The sequence below is a fragment of the Rhipicephalus sanguineus genome, chromosome 8, assembly GCF_013339695.2.
Source record: "Rhipicephalus sanguineus isolate Rsan-2018 chromosome 8, BIME_Rsan_1.4, whole genome shotgun sequence".
In the NCBI taxonomy this organism is placed as follows: Eukaryota; Metazoa; Arthropoda; class Arachnida; order Ixodida; family Ixodidae; genus Rhipicephalus; species Rhipicephalus sanguineus.
This window is the reverse complement of record NC_051183.1, coordinates 8,152,229-8,173,533: the sequence shown is the minus strand read 5'-3', so window position 1 is coordinate 8,173,533 and position 21,305 is coordinate 8,152,229. Positions and strand designations below refer to the sequence as shown.

The following is a 21,305-nucleotide window of genomic DNA, read 5'->3' as shown; positions in this document are numbered from 1 at the left end:
GCACATTCGGCGCGATCATCTGGCAATGTGGGAAATGCGACGAAGCTTCACAGAGCGTCGTCACCATCGCGTGTTGAGGCGCCTGCGTGCGTGCTAAGTAGATGTCTACTGTTTTGAGGACGCGTTTACGTTGCGCAACATTTAGTTATTTATTTATTTGAAAGTTTTGCTGACGTATACACACGTACGAGTGCTAGTCTTCATCACAATGGGCGAGGAGGGTTCGGGAGTGCGTATAAAGTTAGTGTTCATTGTAGTACTTGCGCGAAAACAAACGGGGACGAAGAAAGGAGTACACACGGACAAGCGGATTGCGCTTGTCCGCGCCGAGAGATGGCGCCACGTGCACATTTCCCAAATGCTGGTTTCCCCATTCCCACACCCAATTGGTTTCAATGAAGTTTATTTTTGGTCATGCAAACTTACCGTCGTGTGGTGATGCCTTCCGCCGTCACTGCTACACGGCGAAGAGACGAAGAAACGTACAAGGAGACGTGGCTTACGTCACTTTCTTTTTCTTTCACACTCATTCCAACATTCTCTGTGCGCACAAACACGTACAACATCTAAGGGACCACCGCTTCACACATCGAGAAAGCGGTACCATTCAGAGTTTGGTGAGCATTAAGTGTGCGCCGGAGTGCGCTGCGACGTCGCGCGGTGATGGAGTCTTTCGTGGATGCACCGCAATGAGTTACACACACAACGTCGCTACAGTTCACCGGGTCGTCGTCTCGACGCTGTGATCTGCTTTGTTTGGATGTGTCCACGTGCCGTCAGCAATGCTCTTCTTCTTCTTCAGCTACGCATTACAGACGTTGCTTTGACCGGAAAGCCGACACGCATCAAGTATGCAAAACGAAGCCTTGCGTATCGAACCATGGTACGGAAACGAGGTTGTTAGAGACGCCACCGCAGAAAATCTCTTCCTTAGTACAGACAAGACTATCGCTGCTGAATTAGCAGAACACGCAAACAGCGGCACACGTCAATTGTGTTTTCTTTTTTAATATTTTACATCGTTTTAAATAGGTCTCGTCAGGGACCACGGCCCACTTAGCGACCTCTCACGAACTTTGGCTCGCACTCCGCTCACAAGCGTGCCATATATATGACTTACGTATAGTCGAGAAACGGCCCACAACCCGTGTCACACTGAGCAAACCATCTGACCGTGGCTTTCAAGCACGCTCGCTCGTGCAGCAAGGGCGTGTCATTTGTGGTGCTGCCTTTGTCACTGTCTGCACAGAAGGCGCCACTCTTCACCGTTAAACCACAGAAAGTAGCACAAATCGTCGCTTGGAAAAAGAGCACTGAATGTTTCCTTCGGTGTTCTCCCGTAAGTGTTTGGCCTGCACTCTATAAGGTATAGTTCACATAAAACAAGGGGTGAGCATGCCAGTCAGAAAATATATACACGAACGAAGTTCTGGCTACACATAATTGGTTTTGCACGCAGCGCTCTTGCGACGAACATTCGTTCCATGTTAATAAGCAGACTTTCCTGTGCACCACGCATACAGAGGTGGAGTCAATTCACCTTTTCGTTATGTAACACGATATTATTCCTGTTCCTTTAAAGGGACACTAAAGGCAAATATTAAGTCGACGTTGATTGTTGAAATAGCGGTCCAGAAACCTCGTAGTGCTACTTTTGTGCCAAGGAAGTGCTTATTTTAAAATAAAATCACGTTTTAGTGGTCCGCATCGCGTTAGCGCACTTCAAACCACCCGCCTGAAATCAGACTTTCATACGTCACTGCTGCCGTGCCCAACGTTGCCCCCCTTTACTGCACGGCCGCCGACACTATAGTAGCAGCAGAGCGAAAGTAGCGGGACCCACAGCAGCAACAACGGCCATCGAAGCTCTGACTTTCTGTCAGAACGACTTTCACGAGCGCGCAAAGCACATGCGACAGTACGCGATCCCGAAACTACCACTGGGACGCGACCGCGTGAGCGAAGCAGGGTGTCGGGCGAAGCGCAGTTCGGCGAAAACGGAACCTTTGAACCACGCGCGCCGTTCCCCATGGCAACGCCACAGAGGTTCTTTTTTCCATGAATCAAACGGAAACGAACAAACAGCATTTTATTACGTCTTTTGATGCACGGAAGGTTCTTTTTTTATTGCTGCTAGTTTGATTACTAGTGATTTATTGTAGGCAGACTCTCATACGTCATCGGGATCACCTCAAAAATGCCCCACTCGTGGCGCTCATCATGTGATACATTTAGCTTTATTTCTCGGTATGTAGGGAACTGCTGTCGATAATATTGCCATTTTAGAAGTTGTTATACATTGAGCTTTCACTCTGACATGAATTGTTATTTGCCTTTAGTGTCCCTTTAAAGGGAGCTTCGCTGTCACAAGGGTCACTGTCTTGGCTGATATATAAAACATCAAGCCTTCTTCGGGATTGTAATATATATATATATATATATATATATATATATATATATATATATATATATATATATATATATATATATATATATATACGTGTGTGTGTGTGTGTGTTTAAATTTCGCGCACTCAAAAGGAAAACAGAAAAATGACACAGGGCAGTTATCCTAGCAGAGATGAAAGTCCGACGTTGCTGAACAAGCGTTGCAACTTTTCTATTGAGTATTTTTCGTTAGAGTTACTATTTTAAAGCTTAATTAAGCAATCTTTGTCAATCACCCAGTTTGGCGGAATTACGGTTATCTGAGCATAGATGAGCATACGACTTGTTCCGACATTTGGGAATAAGTCCTACAACTTTTGTATTGATGATTTTTTGCTAGAGTTATTAATTAAAAAAGTTAAGCAATTTTTGTTAATTACCCGGCTTGGCGGATTGGGAACGATTTCCTGACATGCTGCATAAGGCTCAGAACAATACCGTACCAACTGAACACGCGTAGCGCATGTGTGTTTTTTTTAATACTATGCGCAAATTAGCTGAAACGATCCTGTAGACAAATTCGCATTGGCGATTTCAGCTTGAGCGCGTCGACACATCCGGCACGGAAGTCATGATACGCATCTTCCCGAGAGCGGGGCGAACAGTATAGTTTTTTTTTTTGCCTTCTCTAGATTTCCTTGCTGTATGATAACAGTTGAGCTTATACGGTTTTTGCTCGCTCTCAGAGTGTTATGACGTATCGGCGGCCACCTAGTATAGTCCGCCCATCTCCCTGGAGTTCATGATCCGAGCGGGTCCATCCATCAGCGTTCGCCTTCGTCGAGTGAAAACAACGTTTCTCGCTAATTGAAAGCCCCGCGTCTTCGCCGCCGCTGCAGTGGCTAATGGTGCGAGCCGCCGGCATTCCCGCGGGACGTCCCGTCAGCGCTTGCCGGCCAGCACGGGACTGCGGCGAGAACCACCTCCTCGCCTACGCGCTCAGTCTGTTTGCCTTTACGCGGCGATGCTTTGCAACGCGCCATTATATTCGGCGAGACAGCGGTTCGCGCAGTAACGATCGTGGCGAAACAATCGGTCGTCTCTCGGGAACAGAAATAGCAGCGGGTATCGGCGTCGTGAGGTGTAACGGAGATGCAGTGGCACTCGCAAAAGCGAAAAGAAGGATGTCGCAAAATAGACGCGAAATAAGTGCAGAGTCGCGTACTGTCGCCACCTGCGCTTATACTATCAGAAGTGGTCGTCCATGGGGTGCACACGGGGAGGGGTTCTCGCATCGGAAACAAAAGCAGCGGGCCGCTAGCTGCGGCCAAGTGAAGCGCGACCGCTGTCGGATGGACTCGCTAGCGCACGGCCGAGCCTGGGGTCGTCTGTCATCGTTAGACCTAACGCGATTTGGGGCACGCCGCGGATGGACTGCTGCAGCGCGCCGCTTTGCCGCGCGCGAGTGCTGGCGGAAAGTCGTCTTCGTCGTCGTCGTTGCGCCGGGGGTGAGTGCGGCTGGCCACACGGACCGCTCTTGCGGCGGCGCCTAATCCAATCAGCGTGCGGCCGCTACCAAATCGTCGTCGGGATGTAGAGAGCGTTCGTCTCCCTTTTCATACTCTCTCTCACATTAGGGACCGAGGGAAATGGAGAGGTGTCCAGGCTTTTCCTTCGCTGCCGGTGGCGAGGAGGAGAGGCACCAGCCATTGTTTCTGCGCCCACTCCGTCGAGGAAGAGATCTGCGTTGCCTCTCCCTGTAAAGGGAGAGGCCTCCGTTGTCTCATGTCAGGGGCTGGGTGTGTTTCGTCGCTTCGCTCGGTCGGTCGTGGTCCGCGGCGCTAATTCAATTGGCGCCCTGACCGACTGACTCATGGCGCCAGGTGAGGCGCCGCTTTTCTCCCCCGGGGGACAGGTGAGCGCGGTCACGCGAACAGGGCGTCGATGGAGTGCTGCAGTCGGGCGCTGTGCTCGCGAGCTCGCAGTCGCAGCGCCGCGATGCTGTGCGTCCGCAGGTCCTGGCTTACGGCACCGCCGGACGCTGTCCCTGTGCCTGCGAACACCGAGACCATACTCGCTTCAGATATACAATTGTTATTTCTCTAGAAATACATCATCATCATCAGTCTGACTACGCTCACCAGGGGCGTAGCCAGAAATTTTTTCGAGGGGGGGGGGGTTCAACCATACTTTATGTATGTTCGTGCGTGCGTTTGTATGTGTGCGTGTATATATACGCAAGCAAAACTGAAAAATTTCGGGGGGGGGGGGTTTGAACCCCCCCCCCCCTGGCTACGGCCCTGACGCTCACTGCAGGGTAAATGCCTTTCCCGTGTTCCGCCGATCAACCCGGTCCTGTGCTTGCTGCGGCCGCGTTATAGCCCGTCATAGCCGCGAACTTCTTAACCTCATCTGCCCACCTAACTTTCCGCCTCCCCCTCGCACATTTGCATTCTCTTGGAATCCAGACAGTTACTTTTAATGACCAGCGTTTATCTTGCCTACGCGCTACATGTACTACCCATTTCTTCTTCTTGATTTCGACTAAGGTGTCCTTAACACCCGTCTGTTCCCTGACCCACTCTGCTCTCTTGCTTGTCCCTTAAGGTTAAACCTATCATTTCCCTTTCCATTGCTCGCTACGTCGTCCTCAGTTTAAGTTGAACCTTCTTTGTAAGCCTCAGGTCTCTGCTCCGTCGGCAAGTACCGGTAAGCAGCAGCTGTTATATACCTTCCTCTTAAGGGATAGTGGTAGACTACCATTCATGATTTAAGAATGCTAGCCGAATGTGTTCCATGCATCCCATCCTTATTCTAGTTCTTCAGTCTCATGGTTCGGCTCTGCGGTTACTACCTGTCCTGAGTATAGACCACGGTGTTGTATAGACGTATTCCTTTACAAATTACAGTGCCCCACTACCTATCGCAAAGCGCTGTTCTCTTCCGAGACTGCTGCACATTACTTTAGTTTCCTGCATATTAATTTTCTCTACCGTTCTGCTTTCCTTGTCCAATTCAGTAATCATAAGTTGCAATTCGTCCCCTCAGTTACTCATTAATGCAATGTCATCAGCGAATCGCAGGTTACTAAGGTACTAATGTGCTACAGTGATGGACAAACAAAACACGACCAAGAAATTAGAACGTATATCAATATTTCGCGATAGTAACATAAGGAATAAATAAACCCCCGACAAGAAAACAGACGCAGGAAAGAAGGAGAATAAAAGAAAAGCGCTTTGCCCTATAATGCTCTTTCTTAAGCCACTGTTTTCATGCCTCGCTGCCACGTATTTCTTGGTCATCAATGAACTCGCCCATGCGACCACTTTTGCTGAGAGCCCGGTCTCGTAGCACTGTATGCTTACCCGATCGCAATATATGGTATACAGAATTCACGCTAAGCGTGCAAGTCCATCTGATGCATACGTGACACATGCTGTTGAAACGGAGAGGAACTAAGGTTAGCCCGAAGAGATTACGAGATTACGTACCAAACGGACTCCTGCTATTCCCATGCCCTTGTTTCGGTATTCATATGAAGTCAACGCAAGAATATATGTGGTGACGTGCATATTCAACAGAGACCAATAGGCTGAAATATGCATAGTTATGCAGCGCACGGTCAAGATATCACGCAGACAAAACATAAAACTAATAGTCTAATATAAAAATTTGGAAAATACAAAAATGAATGCACATAAACATAGGTCGGAAAAAGATGTGGAGCTCATTCAGACTCTGTTCTGTTCTAACTGTTTTGCTGTGGAGAGGTTGAGGTCCATATTGCCTCGGCTACTCCATATCACGAAGTTATGCAGCGAAAAAAAAAAAGAATAATACTGAACGGTACCTAAACATGAACAATCCGCGCACTGAAACCACTTCAAATATCATACCAATACACAGTTTGCTTGCAGCAGTTCACACTGTCATAAACTGTTCACCCGCACACCTTCCTTTTCTACTATCAGTACATGCACTAACACCTTTCATATAAATCAATCTCTGGCTGTCTATCACAGGCGCTTATCCAGTCCGGTCACCACTAAAAAATCTGTCAGGAAGATGTTCGCCTTTTTCTGAAGATGCATCTCAGGCCATGGTCCAAGTAATTTCTTTAATGTGAGGGGCCGTCTGTCCAAACTTGCTAATTTTCTCTTTAATTTTTCTCTTTCATTCGCGTATTTAACGCACTCCAAAAGAATATGGCGAACATTTTCTTCTGCTTGACCACAATGCATTCCGGGGAGTTGGATCGATGTATCTTGTGCAGGAAGCTGTTTGTGTAGGCTACTTCCAATCGAAGTCTGTGGATTAAAGTCTCTAAGTGTCGTGGGAGATCTGTCGCTATGAGAAATTTTCTGTGTGGATCAACTTCATAAAGTACTGATTCCTTTGATTTAGGGCTATCAAACCACTTCTCCATCGAGCAATGGTTAGCTCCTTGCGTTATAAAATGTCGAATATCCGCCCCAGACACAGGGATTGCGCAATCCCGTCCTTCGTTCAATGCTTTCTTCGCGAGGCTGTCAGCCTCTTCATTTCCCTTTATTCCAGTGTGACTGGGTATCCATTGGAATACGATGTTGTGACCCTGCGCTGAGGCATATTCCACCGTTTCTGCAATACATTGTGCTATTTCACCATTTTTGTAAAGTGATCTCGCATTTCTGATTTGCTGAAGGGCAGGTTTGCTATCCGTGCATATCACCCACTTTCGTGCCTCAGAATTCTCGCAGATAAGCTTAACTGCTTCAAAGATAGCCACCAATTCTGCTGTCGTCGATGAAGATTTGTGCGATAATTTGTGCATCCTCTTTTCCTGTATTTCGGCTATAAGAACCGCACAGGCTGACGCTTCTTCAGTGCATGATCCATCTGTATATATCTTCGTTTTGTCATTATGCGTTATATGAAAATGATGAAGTACCATCTGTGCGGCTACTAGAGGCGCCATGTCTGCTTTCTTCCGTATGCCATCTATTTCATAGATAACGTTGAGAAGCGGCAGCGTCCAAGGTGGTTTTGAAGGTTTCCATCGTTCATTCATGGAATATATTTGGCCCTTATGGCTCACTCGGACTCAGACCCACTAAAATTTTCTTCAACCGGACTCGCTCGAACTCAGACTCACTAAAAGTTTCCTCAACCGTACTCACTTGGACTCAAGCTCACCAAAATATTACTCACTCGGAGTCACTCGGACACAGACTCACGGCTCGATCTAGGATATGAGTGAGTCGACCCATGAGTCCGTTAGCCTATAATTAGCTTTTTCAATCAGGATGTCAATACACTTAAACGCCAGTATTTCGCATAATCGGTGCTCTACGATACGCATTTTGATCTCGTACCTTCACATACGAGTTACCAGTGATTGCAATCCAGTAAGGACATCTTCATTGAAAGATATGACTCACACGAGATATTTTTTATCACGAACTTCCTTTGGAAAATTTTGCCAGGGGGGGGGGGGGGGGTAAAGGCACGCCTCTGATCAATAAATATTGAGCTGGCGTATGAATGCTAGTGCGTTGAAGTGTCTATGAGTAGAAGTGAATATCAACGTGAGCCGTCATAAGGCCGAGAGTAATACTGAAGTTGAGTAGTTATCACCTTAGGTCGGGAAGAAAATTTGGAGCTCACTCAGACTCACTCAAGCAATATATTTTGTGCTTAGGGCTCACCCGGACTCAGGCTCACCAAAATTTTCCTCAACCGGACTTACTCGGACACAGACTCTCCAAAATTTCTCAACCGCAGAAGAATTGACATTTGGGCAAGTTGGAATTGGTTATGACTCACTCGGACTCAAGCTCGCCAAAATATTACTCACCCGGACTCACTCAGACTCACACTCACGGCTCGATCTGAGTCTGAGTTAGTTTGACTGAGTCGACTCATGAGTTAGTTTGCCGACCTATACACATAAAAGAGATACTTGGGCTAGTTGGAGGTAATTCATTATGCAAGAACTACAGCGCTAAAAAAGACAAGCACCAAGATAGACGCGACACAGGCGACATCAGCGCTTGTGCCGTGTCATTCTTGATCCTTGTCTTTTTTAGCGCTGCAGGTCTTGCATAATGAATGCGCATAAATGAAAACCTTACGAGTGCAAATTATTACGAGAGAGAACTCTCTCGACAGACAATGGCAAATACAGACTATATATACGATATAGGCCTATAGTGATTTCTTATAGTCCTGGAACAGAAGTGGGGACGTATTGAGCTGCTGTACTATGCTAGTCAAGATTTATTATATTGCTTGAACGTTTATCACGTGTACTTGATTTGTAGCTGTATAGTTTTTTTTTTGTGTGTGTGTGTGTGTGTGTGTGTGTGTGTGTGTGTGTGTGTGTGTGTGTGTGTGTGTGTGTGTGTGTGTGTGTGTGTGTGTGTGTGTGTGTGTGTGTGTGTGTGTGTGTGTTCGTGTGTTATTGCAACAACATTCTAAAAAGACAGGGCGTGCAAACACGGACACAAGAAACGAGGCGCACGTAGACCGCCACGCGTGCCGGATTGATAGGTTTGCCTGTTGCATGGGCATGCGCAGATAAGTTTTCGTGCCTTCTTTCTTTTCAGCCGTTGTGCGTCTCTTCAGTTGTTAGTCGGCGTTTGTGGTGTCCTGACTTCTTTCTTGTGTCCGTGTTTGCACGCCCTGTCTTTTTAGAATGAATACTTACCAACTAGCTCAGCTCTCTGTTATTCTATGCAACAACAGTTGCAGGGGCAGTCCAACGGAAAAGTTGGCATCGCCGTCACCGTGATGTTCCGCATAGAGTTCACTGCAATTAGTTCCCATTTGCGCCTCGTGTACAGGAAGTGTGTGTCGTAGCACAGGCGGGAGACAAGCGCACCTGGTAAGAGGGGGGTGCAGGTGAAGGTCTCCACCCTGGGCAGCCTCGGCCGGGCTGCCCAGGGTGGAGACCTCAACTTTTGCAACACTTTGTAACATTGTGTTTATTTGACTGACATTTTGTTTATTTTCTTGTTCAACTGTCAATTCAAACAATCTAGGTGAAGTAGCAAGTAATAAACACGTGACAGGCCTCGCATCTTTCTTTGAATCGACATAAGGCATGTTCGTCACCTGCCGGCGAGAGAGCAGACGCCGGAGGAGGACTCGGTCTCGTAGTTGACGTCGGCGGAGCAGCCGCAGGCGTCGGCGAGGAAGGCGCCGACGAAGGCGGAGTGGACGCCTGTGGACTGGCCGTGCCGGCCCTTCCGGTCAGCGCCTTGGTCGACGGAGGAGGCGAGGATGGGGCCGTGCTGTCGCTGCCGCCACAATCCTGTCCCTTGAGCTTCTCGGCCGCTTCGAGAGACTTGCGGTGCATGCCTGCGTCAACGAGGCGGCAGCACGAGGCTAGGCTCCGTCAGCGCCGCTGCTGTCATCTATCTATCTATCTATCTATCTATCTATCTATCTATCTATCTATCTATCTATCTATCTATCTATCTATCTATCTATCTATCTATCTATCTATCTATCTATCTATCTATCTATCTATCTATCTATCTATCTATCTATCTATCTATCTATCTATCTATCTATCTATCTATCTATCTATCTATCTATCTATCTATCTATCTATCTATCTATCTATCTATCTATCTATCTATCTATCTATCTATCTATCTATCTATCTATCTATCTATCTATCTATCTATCTATCTATCTATCTATCTATCTATCTATCTATCTATCTATCTATCTATCTATCTATCTATCTATCTATCTATCTATCTATCTATCTATCTATCTATCTATCTATCTATCTATCTATCTATCTATCTATCTATCTATATATCTATCTATCTATCTATCTATCTATCTATCTATCTATCTATCTATCTATCTATCAGAATTATTGTTAGACACCTTAGTGAAGAAACGTGTCGAATATTATAGGGTATAAAGGGAGGACACAGGAAAGAGTTAAATACACAGTCATTAGTAAAAAAGTAAGCGTTTTCAGTCGTGTTGTCGTGCTATCACAAAGACAAATCTCTCTCTCTCTCTCTCTCTCTCTCTATTCTTTTTTTTACTTTCCATATTGCAAAAACGGGTTCATATTCTGTGCGATATATTACGCTGCACAAACCTTAAAACCTTACAATTATTTTGTGATATAAGTTGAATATTAGAAAGCGGTACAGCATGTTTCGAAACATCGGATGCAGTTAATTACTTATGTGAAATTATATTTAGAGTTTCATTTCACTTCTCATGAATTAAGGGAAGCCCAGAAATTATGAAAAGCTTACCGATATCCTTTTGACCACATTCACTGACACTCTACGAGTTTTTCAATACCATGAGGTCCCAGTTACTTGAAACATAGCGTAGGCTGCACAGAAACTGGCTCGTACACATATGGGCAAATTCTATGGCTCGTGAACACGCACAGACACTAGCTGCGATGCCGCAGAAAAATGCCTACTGAGTGCACAAACATGTCAAATATCTATCTATTTATTTATTTATTTCATTACCCACAGCGCCAATTGGCATTACAGTGGGGAGGGTTCACAAAAATAGAATACAATAGAATACAATACCGCCAAACAAATAATCGAGATCACCAAATAATCACAATCAGCAACACAAATACATATAACAATGACATATAACTTGCAGCATATAACAATAACATATATATCGCAGTGTATTTATACAAAAAACGAGGACACAGTGCAAAAAATATAATGCAGACACCACAGTGCGCCATGCAGTGTGTCTCGCATTGTCTTACATTTATATTCTTTTTAAATTAATTATTGCGGTTATTATTCATTGAATATACTATCCGATTTGTGGCCTATCCTACGTGGTGGCTACGCGGAAGAAATCATCACCGTCGTCGTCATCATCATTCCTCGCCTTTGAAGTGTATCGTAGTGTCGTGTGCAACTTCAGCTGATGACGATAACGCTGGCACAGTCTTACTTTAACGAAACGCATACTCTGCGACCATTCTCGTAACGTTTCGACACTTTTCTTCGACAAGGTTTCTTCGCCACCTTGTGAGTAATATTGAGGGGAAGCTAGACTACAAAAAAACTGCTGCCACATCGATAAGCCAACGTTTCCTTGTTGGCCTAGACAAGCGGCTTCATTCAAAATGTGTGGTTCGCGTTATCGAGGCAAGCAAAAAAAAAAAGACTAAATAAATAAATAAAACGAGTACCCTATAACTGATTCTCAACAAGCGCAGTATGCCACTATCGAATACCTTAGTTCGCCATACGTCTCCACCAGACTTGTGTCAATAAGAACTGTACGTGTTACTGATCACCGTAATTATATTAACGCACCTTCTAACGTTCTGTTTATTTTATTGTCACTGTGAATGATAGTTTAACAAGACTTGAAATTCAGCGAAAGAGAAGAGTCACTGTAAATATATATGTGAATGTTTGTTATGTTATGTTGATTATTATGTACGGGATGACACAACTGCGTGTTCTATGTGACACCCAGTAATTTGAGAGCTTCTCGTAATGTGACTTTCTCATTAGCACTTTGAAAAGTTTCTTTTGGAATCAGGGTGTCGGAACGGAACGAAAAACTGAAAACGAAAAACGAAAAAAAAAAACGATATTTTTGACCGGAACGAAAGCGTAACCGAAACATTATCTATTATTTCGTTCCGGAGTCAAACCGAAATTTTTTCAATCTTTTTTCGGTTCACGAGAAAACTTCGCAATCCGGAACAACTGAGCTCATGCAAAGTGAGCAGTTATGCATATCTATGCATATCTCAGGTGCTTACATTAGCGCGTACCTCAGACAGGAATTCCGAAGCAAAGATATGTTGAAATTGCGCGAAAAACGAAAACAGTGGCAACCATAGGTGTTTATATTAACGCAAGTGGACTTTCGCGCGCCTGTCATGCGGGCCAAAGTGGAGAGGGCATTTCGGCGCTGAAGTTTGTTACAACGAAAGCTGTTGTGAGATCACAGCCGCTGACTTTGGCACCATAGTTGTCAGCCGCCGCCGGTGTCCGTGACCGCTATCGCGTGATATAGGAAAAAATTAAATGAGAAACAAATTTCTAGGATCGGATGGGAATTTAACCCGCGCCCTCTGTGTGGCAGTCGGGTCTTCCATCAGAGTGCCACGCTGGTGATTGTATGATTGAAAGTCCTTCACAAAAACACTCCATACAGGCGTCATGTCGGGCAAGGAATCGCGTTAACATATGTAATATAGCGTGGCAGAAGAGGAAAATAACATCCAGTCATCAGACAATGCTAATAGCGCAAACAGTGTGTGCTTTAATGCTTCCCACCAGTGTCGCGGAGTTGCCCCATCAGAACTGGAATGACTCCGGAATCATTCCAGATTTTCGCGACCCCGGGATGGAATGGGGACAACGCTTGGAGGAATGGAATGAGAATAAAACTAAGCGCCTCTTGCACGGAATGGAATGGGAATAGAATTACGTCTTTTTCCGAAAATAGGGCACGTTTTCGTCTACGTCCTGTTTTTCAGACTTCAAATATTAGTAAGTCAGAGCCTCGAAATTAACAATAAAGCAGTATTTTTAAAATGGCTTGGCTAATTACAAGCACGGTACATTTATAAGCAACGCGCCTACTACAAACCGAGGCATAAGTCAGTATAAAAACAAATGCACTATCCCAGCAGATACAGAATGGAGAAAACAAATTATTTCTGCGCGTTGGTTCCCATTGATACCCCCACACGAAAGGGGCGAATACTCTATGCACAGCCTGATCTTTATCTCACGAGCAGTTTAGTACCTGACACACGTAAATAACCTTTGCGACAAGAAAGACATTGCATACCTGCGCACAGGCGAACACAGAAAGTTCTCCTCACCCCATCCATGCTTGCGAGGCGCGCTTGACAAGCGTGAGTGCTGACGAGCAGTGCGGCCCAGCGTTCCCTATTCGATGCAAAGGCACAAGGTGCCCGAGCGGTGCACTGTTCCAACTAATACAAGCAGATCTGGAGGGTTTTCTTCCCCATTAACCAAATCTTAGTTTTCTCCATATTGCCGACCGCTCCAGACGCGTGGCAAAACTGCTTAGTCTTCTTGAATACTACTTTTGTCAGCAAAAAATACGCTATGTTGTCATTTTAGCATTAACACATTTAAGCTTAAACAACATTAAAACACCACCATTCGTTCAAACACGCTGACCACGCAAATACTATAGGTAGCTTGAGAACTGCCCCTATCGGAATTAGTAGGGTTGTTGTACTGCACGAGATATGTCACCAAGCTACTATCCCGTTGACCTTGGTAACGTATTTTGCGTACTTTTGCAGTTCTTAATGCATCTCATGACATCAGCTTTACGGGACGTTCATTCCCAACTCGATAAAACTATCAAGATGCCTTCCCTACGTTGAAGAATTGCAGGAATGGAATTGAGCTGCCCAGCCATTCCCAGAGTCCGAATGGGCTAAGTTTTTTTCATTCCGAGAAATTGAAGAAAATGGAATTGCGGCAAGTTCTAATTCCTCGGAACGGAACTGGAATGGAATGGAGGCGCCCATTCCGCAACACTGCTTCCCACCAACTGCAAAGTGCCCAGCCATAATACTTCATCATCAGCCACAGCACAAAGTGCACATAATGGCTTACAGATGTGTAGCGGGTACCGCGGTTCTCCGAAGAATGACGAAAAATGGCATAGTGCGAACTTCGCTACTTCAGAAAAATTGCGATGATTTATGGCGTAGGGGGTACCTTGCATGTGTACTTGTATTAGTTGCCCCAAGAGACTCTACAATGGGCTCTACAAAGTCCGCTCTTCCAGCTTTCGCTGTGACTGTGCTGCGTATTCCGCGCAGGCCTGGCTATCTTTTTATCAGAACAGCGGTCTCGCAGATCAAAGAGTACACTCAATGACGTGCTGCTTCTGAGATCGTGCTCACTCCCTTGACACAAAGCATTGACCCCGCTAAAAAATTCGTATTTGTCTTTTGAGAAAATAAATACTATGACTTTGAAATTAATACTTATTTGTGCTAGTTGGTAGGAATTCGTGGTACAGTTACTTCCACTGCTCTGAAGAACGTGTTTTACCCTTCTCCCACTTTCTTAAGAGGAGGGCAAGTAACTACAACACAAATCGAATGATTTTTATGATTACCTTTACTTCAAATTTTTGCATAAAAAAACCGTTAGGAACCGTTACGGAACATTTTTTTTTTTTTGGATCCGGAACAGAAACGGAACGGAACTTCTTGCGGTGGAACGAAACTAAAACCGAAACGAAAAACATTTCGTTGCGACACCCTGTTTGGAATGTCGTGGCGCTAGCTTATATGCGATAATGAACTTGTACGCTCTATGTACCACCTTTTCCTTTCTGGTAACGTCGTGTGCTTCTTTTTTTTTTGTGCTTGTACATAATGGTAACGGTCTGTTGTATGTCAGGCCTATTCAGGTAGCGGTGCCACATTTTTGCGTCGGCGTCTCCTTCTATGTATCAATATAAAAGGCGAACATTAGCATTTTAACACCTTTTTATGTGTAAAAAGGACGTTTGGTTCTTTCATGCCTAACGCACTCACGTTTAATTGGCAAGAGCGAATCGTAGGTAAAAATAAATACAAGTTTCTTGTTTTTTAATTGCAAGTAAATATTATGATAGCTGCAACAGACGACGAGAAAAGTACAATGCATTTTTTAGCAAGCTCTTCTACCTACGACACAGTGTCCCCTCCCCCCCTTTCCGCACAGTAATCTAAATAGAGCTAAGGCCATTACGCTAAGGCTCTTACAAAAAAGAACCTATCCGAACCCGCTGTTAATCAACAAGATCTATCCGGAATTCTCTACTCCTACAGCATGCGACAATTGTAACGACACCATAGATCTTAGTCATATGCTGCGGCGTTGCTGAAGAGCGGTGGGACGCAGCTCTACGCAGTCTCGCATTAGAAGAACAGCCATGGGTAGTCCAACAAGCCCGTGAAGGGCGGAAAGGCTATAGGCCTTTCGGTCTCAGCGTTGGAGCACCCTGCTTCGGGCTAGGAAATTAGCGCGGTCTAATGGACCTCAATGAAGCTTTTTCATCCATCCATCCATCCAGTGGCGTAAATCATGGGGGGTCAGGGGGTCCTGGTTCCCCTGACCCCCCATGATACTTGCAAGGGAGGACACCCCTTGCAAATGTCCCCCCTTGAGATTTCTCTTTCAAACGTCATATTTGAACTTCTTGACAGTTAAGGATAGCGCGCACACCGCAAAAGCAGCTCTGAGATCTGAAGCCTTTCCAGTGAGCCGAAACGAAGTATAAAAGGAAAAGCGGCTTGTCATTTCAAAAAACACTGTAGGACACAAACTTTCTGAAATGCCATGGGTTACTTCTGACGTGCCGCAAATATTTATTATGCTGAGCTTTAAAATGCAGAATCCAAGACTCACTCTGCGTCTGAAATATTTCGAAATGAATAAATGAATGAATCCCCGATCATCTACCGCGATTTAGGCCGAAGATATGTTGGAAACCATTCACATTAAAGCAAAAGCGCGATTGATCGACCATGATTGTGTTATTTTAAAAAATATATACGGGTGAACATAAAAAAAAAATGTTCTACTCTTGAGCTTTGTCTCAAGAGTAGAACGTGATAGCCTAATCGCGGGCCCCGTGCGCATTGCCTTCTCAATTGCTAGCCTAGCTTCGGTTCTCGCTGCATGCCTCAACCGTGCCGTAAAGAAACGAACGACTGTGCGCATAACATTGGCCGTTTCAAAGTATCCTAGAATGCATACTGCAAGTACAGTTGTTAAGTGCCCAATACGCCATAATTATTCCTTTTGTAAATCAGCGAAGGGCCCACTACGCCTCCGCAAGGCAACATGTGATCCTGCGCAGCAGTTCACTTTGTTGAAGTTTTTGCTGATAACGTTGATTAAGCGCTTTGTAGTCTGAGCACTTTGTAATGGGTCGGCCTTTAAAACACCCACTCGTGGCTCAATTCACATTTGTTTTGACGCCTGGCGCGATTATACGCTTCTGCAGCGCAATATTGCATGCGTTAAGGAGACTGCTTCGACTACATGGCATTCATATAGTGTTTTTTTTTTTTTCGAAGTAGTTCCAAGAAATATCGTGGCTCTGTGGTAGTACACCTGCTTGCCACGCAGATGGCGTGGGTTCGCTTCTCACTCGAACACGAAGATTTTTATTATTTATTTTGCTTGCATCTTTCTCGATTTTTCGGTCGTGGCTAAGATGACAAGATGACGATTTTTCGCTCACAACAAACGACACCGACACAGGAATTTTTGCGAAACGAGCTCTTTAAGGTTAACGCGTTAATATTATCCGCGACGAAAGCGCGTTCTGATTGGCCGATGTAGGAGGAGGCATTGCGTACCGAGCAGCCAGGGCGCGCACGAGGAGACGTCGTCGCCGCTCTCCTTGGCGCTTCGCAGGATAGACTCCGGCAGTGGCAGCGAGTGGCGCACCATGGCGCCGTACAGGCCGTACTCGGCCATGATGGTCGACTTGCCCCAGCACTTCTCCGTCTTGCGCCACTTGGCACGCCGGTTCTGGAACCACACCTGCACATAACCGCCGCGTCAGTCTCCCTGGTTTGGTAGTTAGATGATCAAATATGGCATTGTGATAAGAAAATTTTAGTTTGTCTGTAGGCTTTCTGCCGTTTACGTTTATGCGGGTTACACGAGATGGGCAACGCTGGTAGCGGCACCTGATGATGCAGAGACGAACAAAGACTGCTTTATATAAACCAATTTTCCTGTACGGGCAATAACAACTGATAAACTTCAACTTCAACTTACACGCTTTACTTAACGGCTGGTGTAAAGTATTTCCAGTGAGACAATCATTAACTCACAGTACTTTCATAATGTTGTTTTGACGAGAACACTGCCGCGACTGAAAATTTTCGCAAAGGTATTGTAGTTGGACAAAGCCCCACAGGATGTCGCCACAACTTCTGCCACCGCTGTCAACCACCCCGGTAACCCGTAAAAAGGTAAAGGGTGTGCAAGTCTACGGACAAGCTAAATTGCTCTATTGACTGGCCTTCATCTCGCTTGCGCAACACAGCCTCGCGTTAGCGAGGCAGAGCTTATAGCTCCATGCGAATGAACTATTTTCAATACAGCGTATTGTTTGTCATTGGTTCCTCGCTACTCGTCGAAAATATTCAATGTGCCATAAAAACGCTGATCATCTCCCTTGTGAGGTAGATCAAGTAACGGAGCAAAGCACTTTTGAGCCCCACAAAACATCAGTTGGGCGAGTTGCTTCTTGGCTTCTATATTTACGATGCCAGACGACACCACAGAGAAAAAGGCACAGAAGAAAATTACGCTGAATCTTGTGAACCTAAGTACACTGATTGCAATGTCATAGGTACACATCGTGATGCCCTAACAAGAGAAACACGGGAGTCACATGTGATTGCAAGATTGCGGGACACGTGTACAAGCGCACCCTCAGTAGCACTGTGCAAAAAAAAAAAAAAAAATCAAGTACCTTGATATCACTGGCTTAGCCAGGGGGTGCGGGATGGGGGTTCAAAGTCCTCCCCCAGCCTTCCCCCCGAAGAAAAAAAAAATCTGGCTACGCTACACTGCTTGATAGTGAAATTTGACGCATCTGTTTTCTGCCGGCACTAATGCTCCGTCGGCGTATGTTTCTTGTACGTTCTTTTTTTTCTGGTTACCAGGCTCGCTGGTTTCCATAAAATTTTATTCGTCAGTCAGCGCACTGTGTGTCTTGTGCGCCTTTTTCTCTGTGATGTCGTCGCGCGCTGTAAATATGGAAGTCACAAGCCCGCCACAGTACAGTGTAGCCACAGTTCGTTGAAAATGTTTCCGTTCTTTGCTCGGTCGTAACTCGTCGTCGCCGTAGAGGGCGCTTCGAACCCTCCGGTGTGCCGAAGCGTATAAACAACGGCGCGAAGCGAGCGCCGACACAACGAGGAGCGACGCCCAATTAGGCTAATGGGGCGGCTCGTTAGTGCCTCGCTCACAGGATTCGGTTACGCCCTCGGCTCTCCTCCTACCGTGCGCTTCGAGGGCCCACCGCCAACTGTAATGAGGATAGTGTTTCCAGCCACGAGGCACGTTTTTTTGGGAACCCAGAGCCTAAAGCGAGCGCCCGCTGCCTCGTCGCTCGGGTAAGCGAAGCATACTACAGTATGCGAAACATACTATGCGAGTTTCAACCGCATGCTCTAAAATGAAGAGAAACAAAAAAAGCAGAAGCGCTTAGGAAGAAAGAGCCGCGATTCTAGGTTTAAAGGTTCTCTCTCCAGACGGCCGACAGACTCGCCAGACGTGGTTTGTTGGAGGCGGAAGAAAAGAGACAACAGCGCGCAGTCCCTACTGGTCTTGCACGCGTATTCTGTTTCAGCGAAGCATATATATAAGAAATGAAGAAAGAAACTACGACTTTCGTTGGTTCGGCACTGTATATCTTCACTAACGTTTCGTCTGGTGGACCAGACCAGTCTGACTGGTCTGGTCCACCAGACGAAACGTTAGTGAAAATATACAGTGCCGAACCAACGAAAGTCGTAGTTTCTTTCTTCATTTCTTATTCTATCGAGGTCCGCGTGATTCTTTTCCCACTGCTATATATATATAATATATATATATATATATATATATATATATATATATATATATATATATATATATATATATATATATATATATATATATATATATATATATATATATATATATATATATATATATATATATATATATATATATATATATATATATATATATATATACCTGCATTTTTCGTGTTCTTTACGTGCGCCTGTACTTCATATTACTTATTGATTACCATATCCAAGGAAAGCCAACGTTTTGAAGTAGACCGATCGCCGCTCTTCTTAAGTCGAAACGTCGAATAAACGCAATTTTATTATGTAACTTGTGTAACGTACAGTACTCATGTACTTTATGTACTTATGTAATTTTCGTCTAATAAATGTAATATATATATTGAGAGAGAGTGAGATAGTTTAATTACAAGTCAACGAAGCTTTTTCAAACTCTAGATAGAGTAGATTTCTCTGCAAGGCATTCGACAACGACTCCAGTTCGTTGTTGAGAAATAGCTTCGACATTCAATACAATCCTTCACGAAAAAATCTTCATTTAGTGAACAAAAAGCCAATTACAAGGCACCGTAAAATTCTTAAACAGTGCTTCTTTTTTAACAACTGCGTACGTTAAGCGCATGAGGTACACACAACGGAACAGAAGCGGGCTGTGTATTTAACGCGACAGCGCAGAAATTCCGGTGTCGACGGCGTCGGCGGCGGCGTCTTTGGCTGTGAGCGAAAAACAGCGTTGGCCGTGAGCGAAAATTTTCGCACTTGCACTTCGTGTGTCTAATCGTGTCTCTCTTCTGTCCGTGTCTCATGCGCGCAACATTGTGCATTCTTATGTGTTATATTTAAGTATGTCATAGCAGTTATCTGCAATTAAACTTGCTGTTTCTGATTTTTCAGCCTACACTCGTGTTGTAGCTTGCTGCATTACGATTGCTTTTAACATTTCAATTGTTTTGTTTTCTTTAAGGAGGGGAAGGGTATGCTGTATTTGTACGCGACAACATAAAGACAATTTTGACTAAACTGGTTAATGCAAGGCAAATGTCCGCATAAGGATAGATAGATAGATAGATAGATAGATAGATAGATAGATAGATAGATAGATAGATAGATAGATAGATAGATAGATAGATAGATAGATAGATAGATAGATAGATAGATAGATAGATAGATAGATAGATAGATAGATAGATAGATAGATAGATAGATAGATAGATAGATAGATAGATAGATAGATAGGAATCAGTTGTATTACCTTAAAGGGCCCTCTTTCTGCAGGGCCACACACTAATAAAAACACACTCTTTTCGTAAGTCCACACATTACACAACACATTACACACTCTTTCTGTGAGTCCTAATTTGCTACGTATATGACTCCACCTCACCTCATATGCATAAGGGGTGGGGCTATATAAAGTTTAACAATAGTCAGTGAACACTGTCGCGGTATTGAAGGCGATCATGACAAAGTGTGAAGCGGCGTAGCTGCGCCTATTGCCTTACGAACGCCTAGGCATCTTCGCAACTTTACTTGCAGTACGCATTCTAGGATAGTTTAAAACGGCCACTGTTAGGCGTGCAGACGTTCCTTTCTCGGCGGCACGGTTGAGGTGTGCACCGGGAGGCGAAGCCTGCCTAGCCAATGAGAAGGCGATGCGAACGCTGCCCGATTACGCGTTCCACTCTTGAAGACGAAGCTCGAGTGTCCTCTAATTTAAAAAGTCTAAGCCAGTTAAATCCCAAGTTAAAGCTGTACAAACTGCGGAGCATTGAATCGTCTGTGTTTCCCAAGTGTTTATCTTGCGTTTATCCGTTCTTCGGTGTTCGCATCCTGTGTTTATCTGCTCTTTTGTGCTGTTTTTTGTTCTTTTCGTGGGATTATGTGATGTTTCCTATCCTTTTCTGTCCTTTTCTTGTGATTATCTGATTTGTTCTGCGATTGTCTACCTTCTGTTCCGGGGACTCCTTCCAACTGTTTTTCTACCCTCTGCTGCTCAGGGCGCGATGCGCCTGACTCCCGACGCTGACGTTTCGCTGTCGCTTCGCCGGCTCTGTGACGCTGGCGTTCCAAACGTGCAGCCCACAAAGATATATATATATATATATATATATATATATATATATATATATATATATATATATATAGAGAGAGAGAGAGAGAGAGAGAGAGAGAGAGATAACAATACACAAGAAGGAAGAGGCGACATGGTCGCTTGTGTCGTCTGCTGTTCCTTCTTAATTGTGTCATTGGTATATATCTTCAGGTATATCTTCTCTCTCTCTGCAGACCTAAGTGATTGGCAGTGG

General features: G+C 44.9%; 1 protein-coding gene across 1 annotated transcript in view; it reads right to left on the bottom strand.

Annotated features, from left to right (window-relative positions):
- Nucleotides 1–4,312: 4,312 nt before the first annotated feature.
- LOC119402526 (visual system homeobox 1-like) overlaps nucleotides 4,313–21,305 on the bottom strand; it is a 96,266-nt gene continuing 79,273 nt past the window's right edge. The window contains exons 4-6 of the mRNA XM_049418689.1: nucleotides 16,765–16,951; nucleotides 9,486–9,731; nucleotides 4,313–4,440 (exon numbers count right to left, since the gene is read on the bottom strand). Coding sequence (XP_049274646.1) covers nucleotides 4,313–4,440; nucleotides 9,486–9,731; nucleotides 16,765–16,951 — 561 coding nt within the window. The remainder of the gene's footprint in view (nucleotides 4,441–9,485; nucleotides 9,732–16,764; nucleotides 16,952–21,305) is intronic.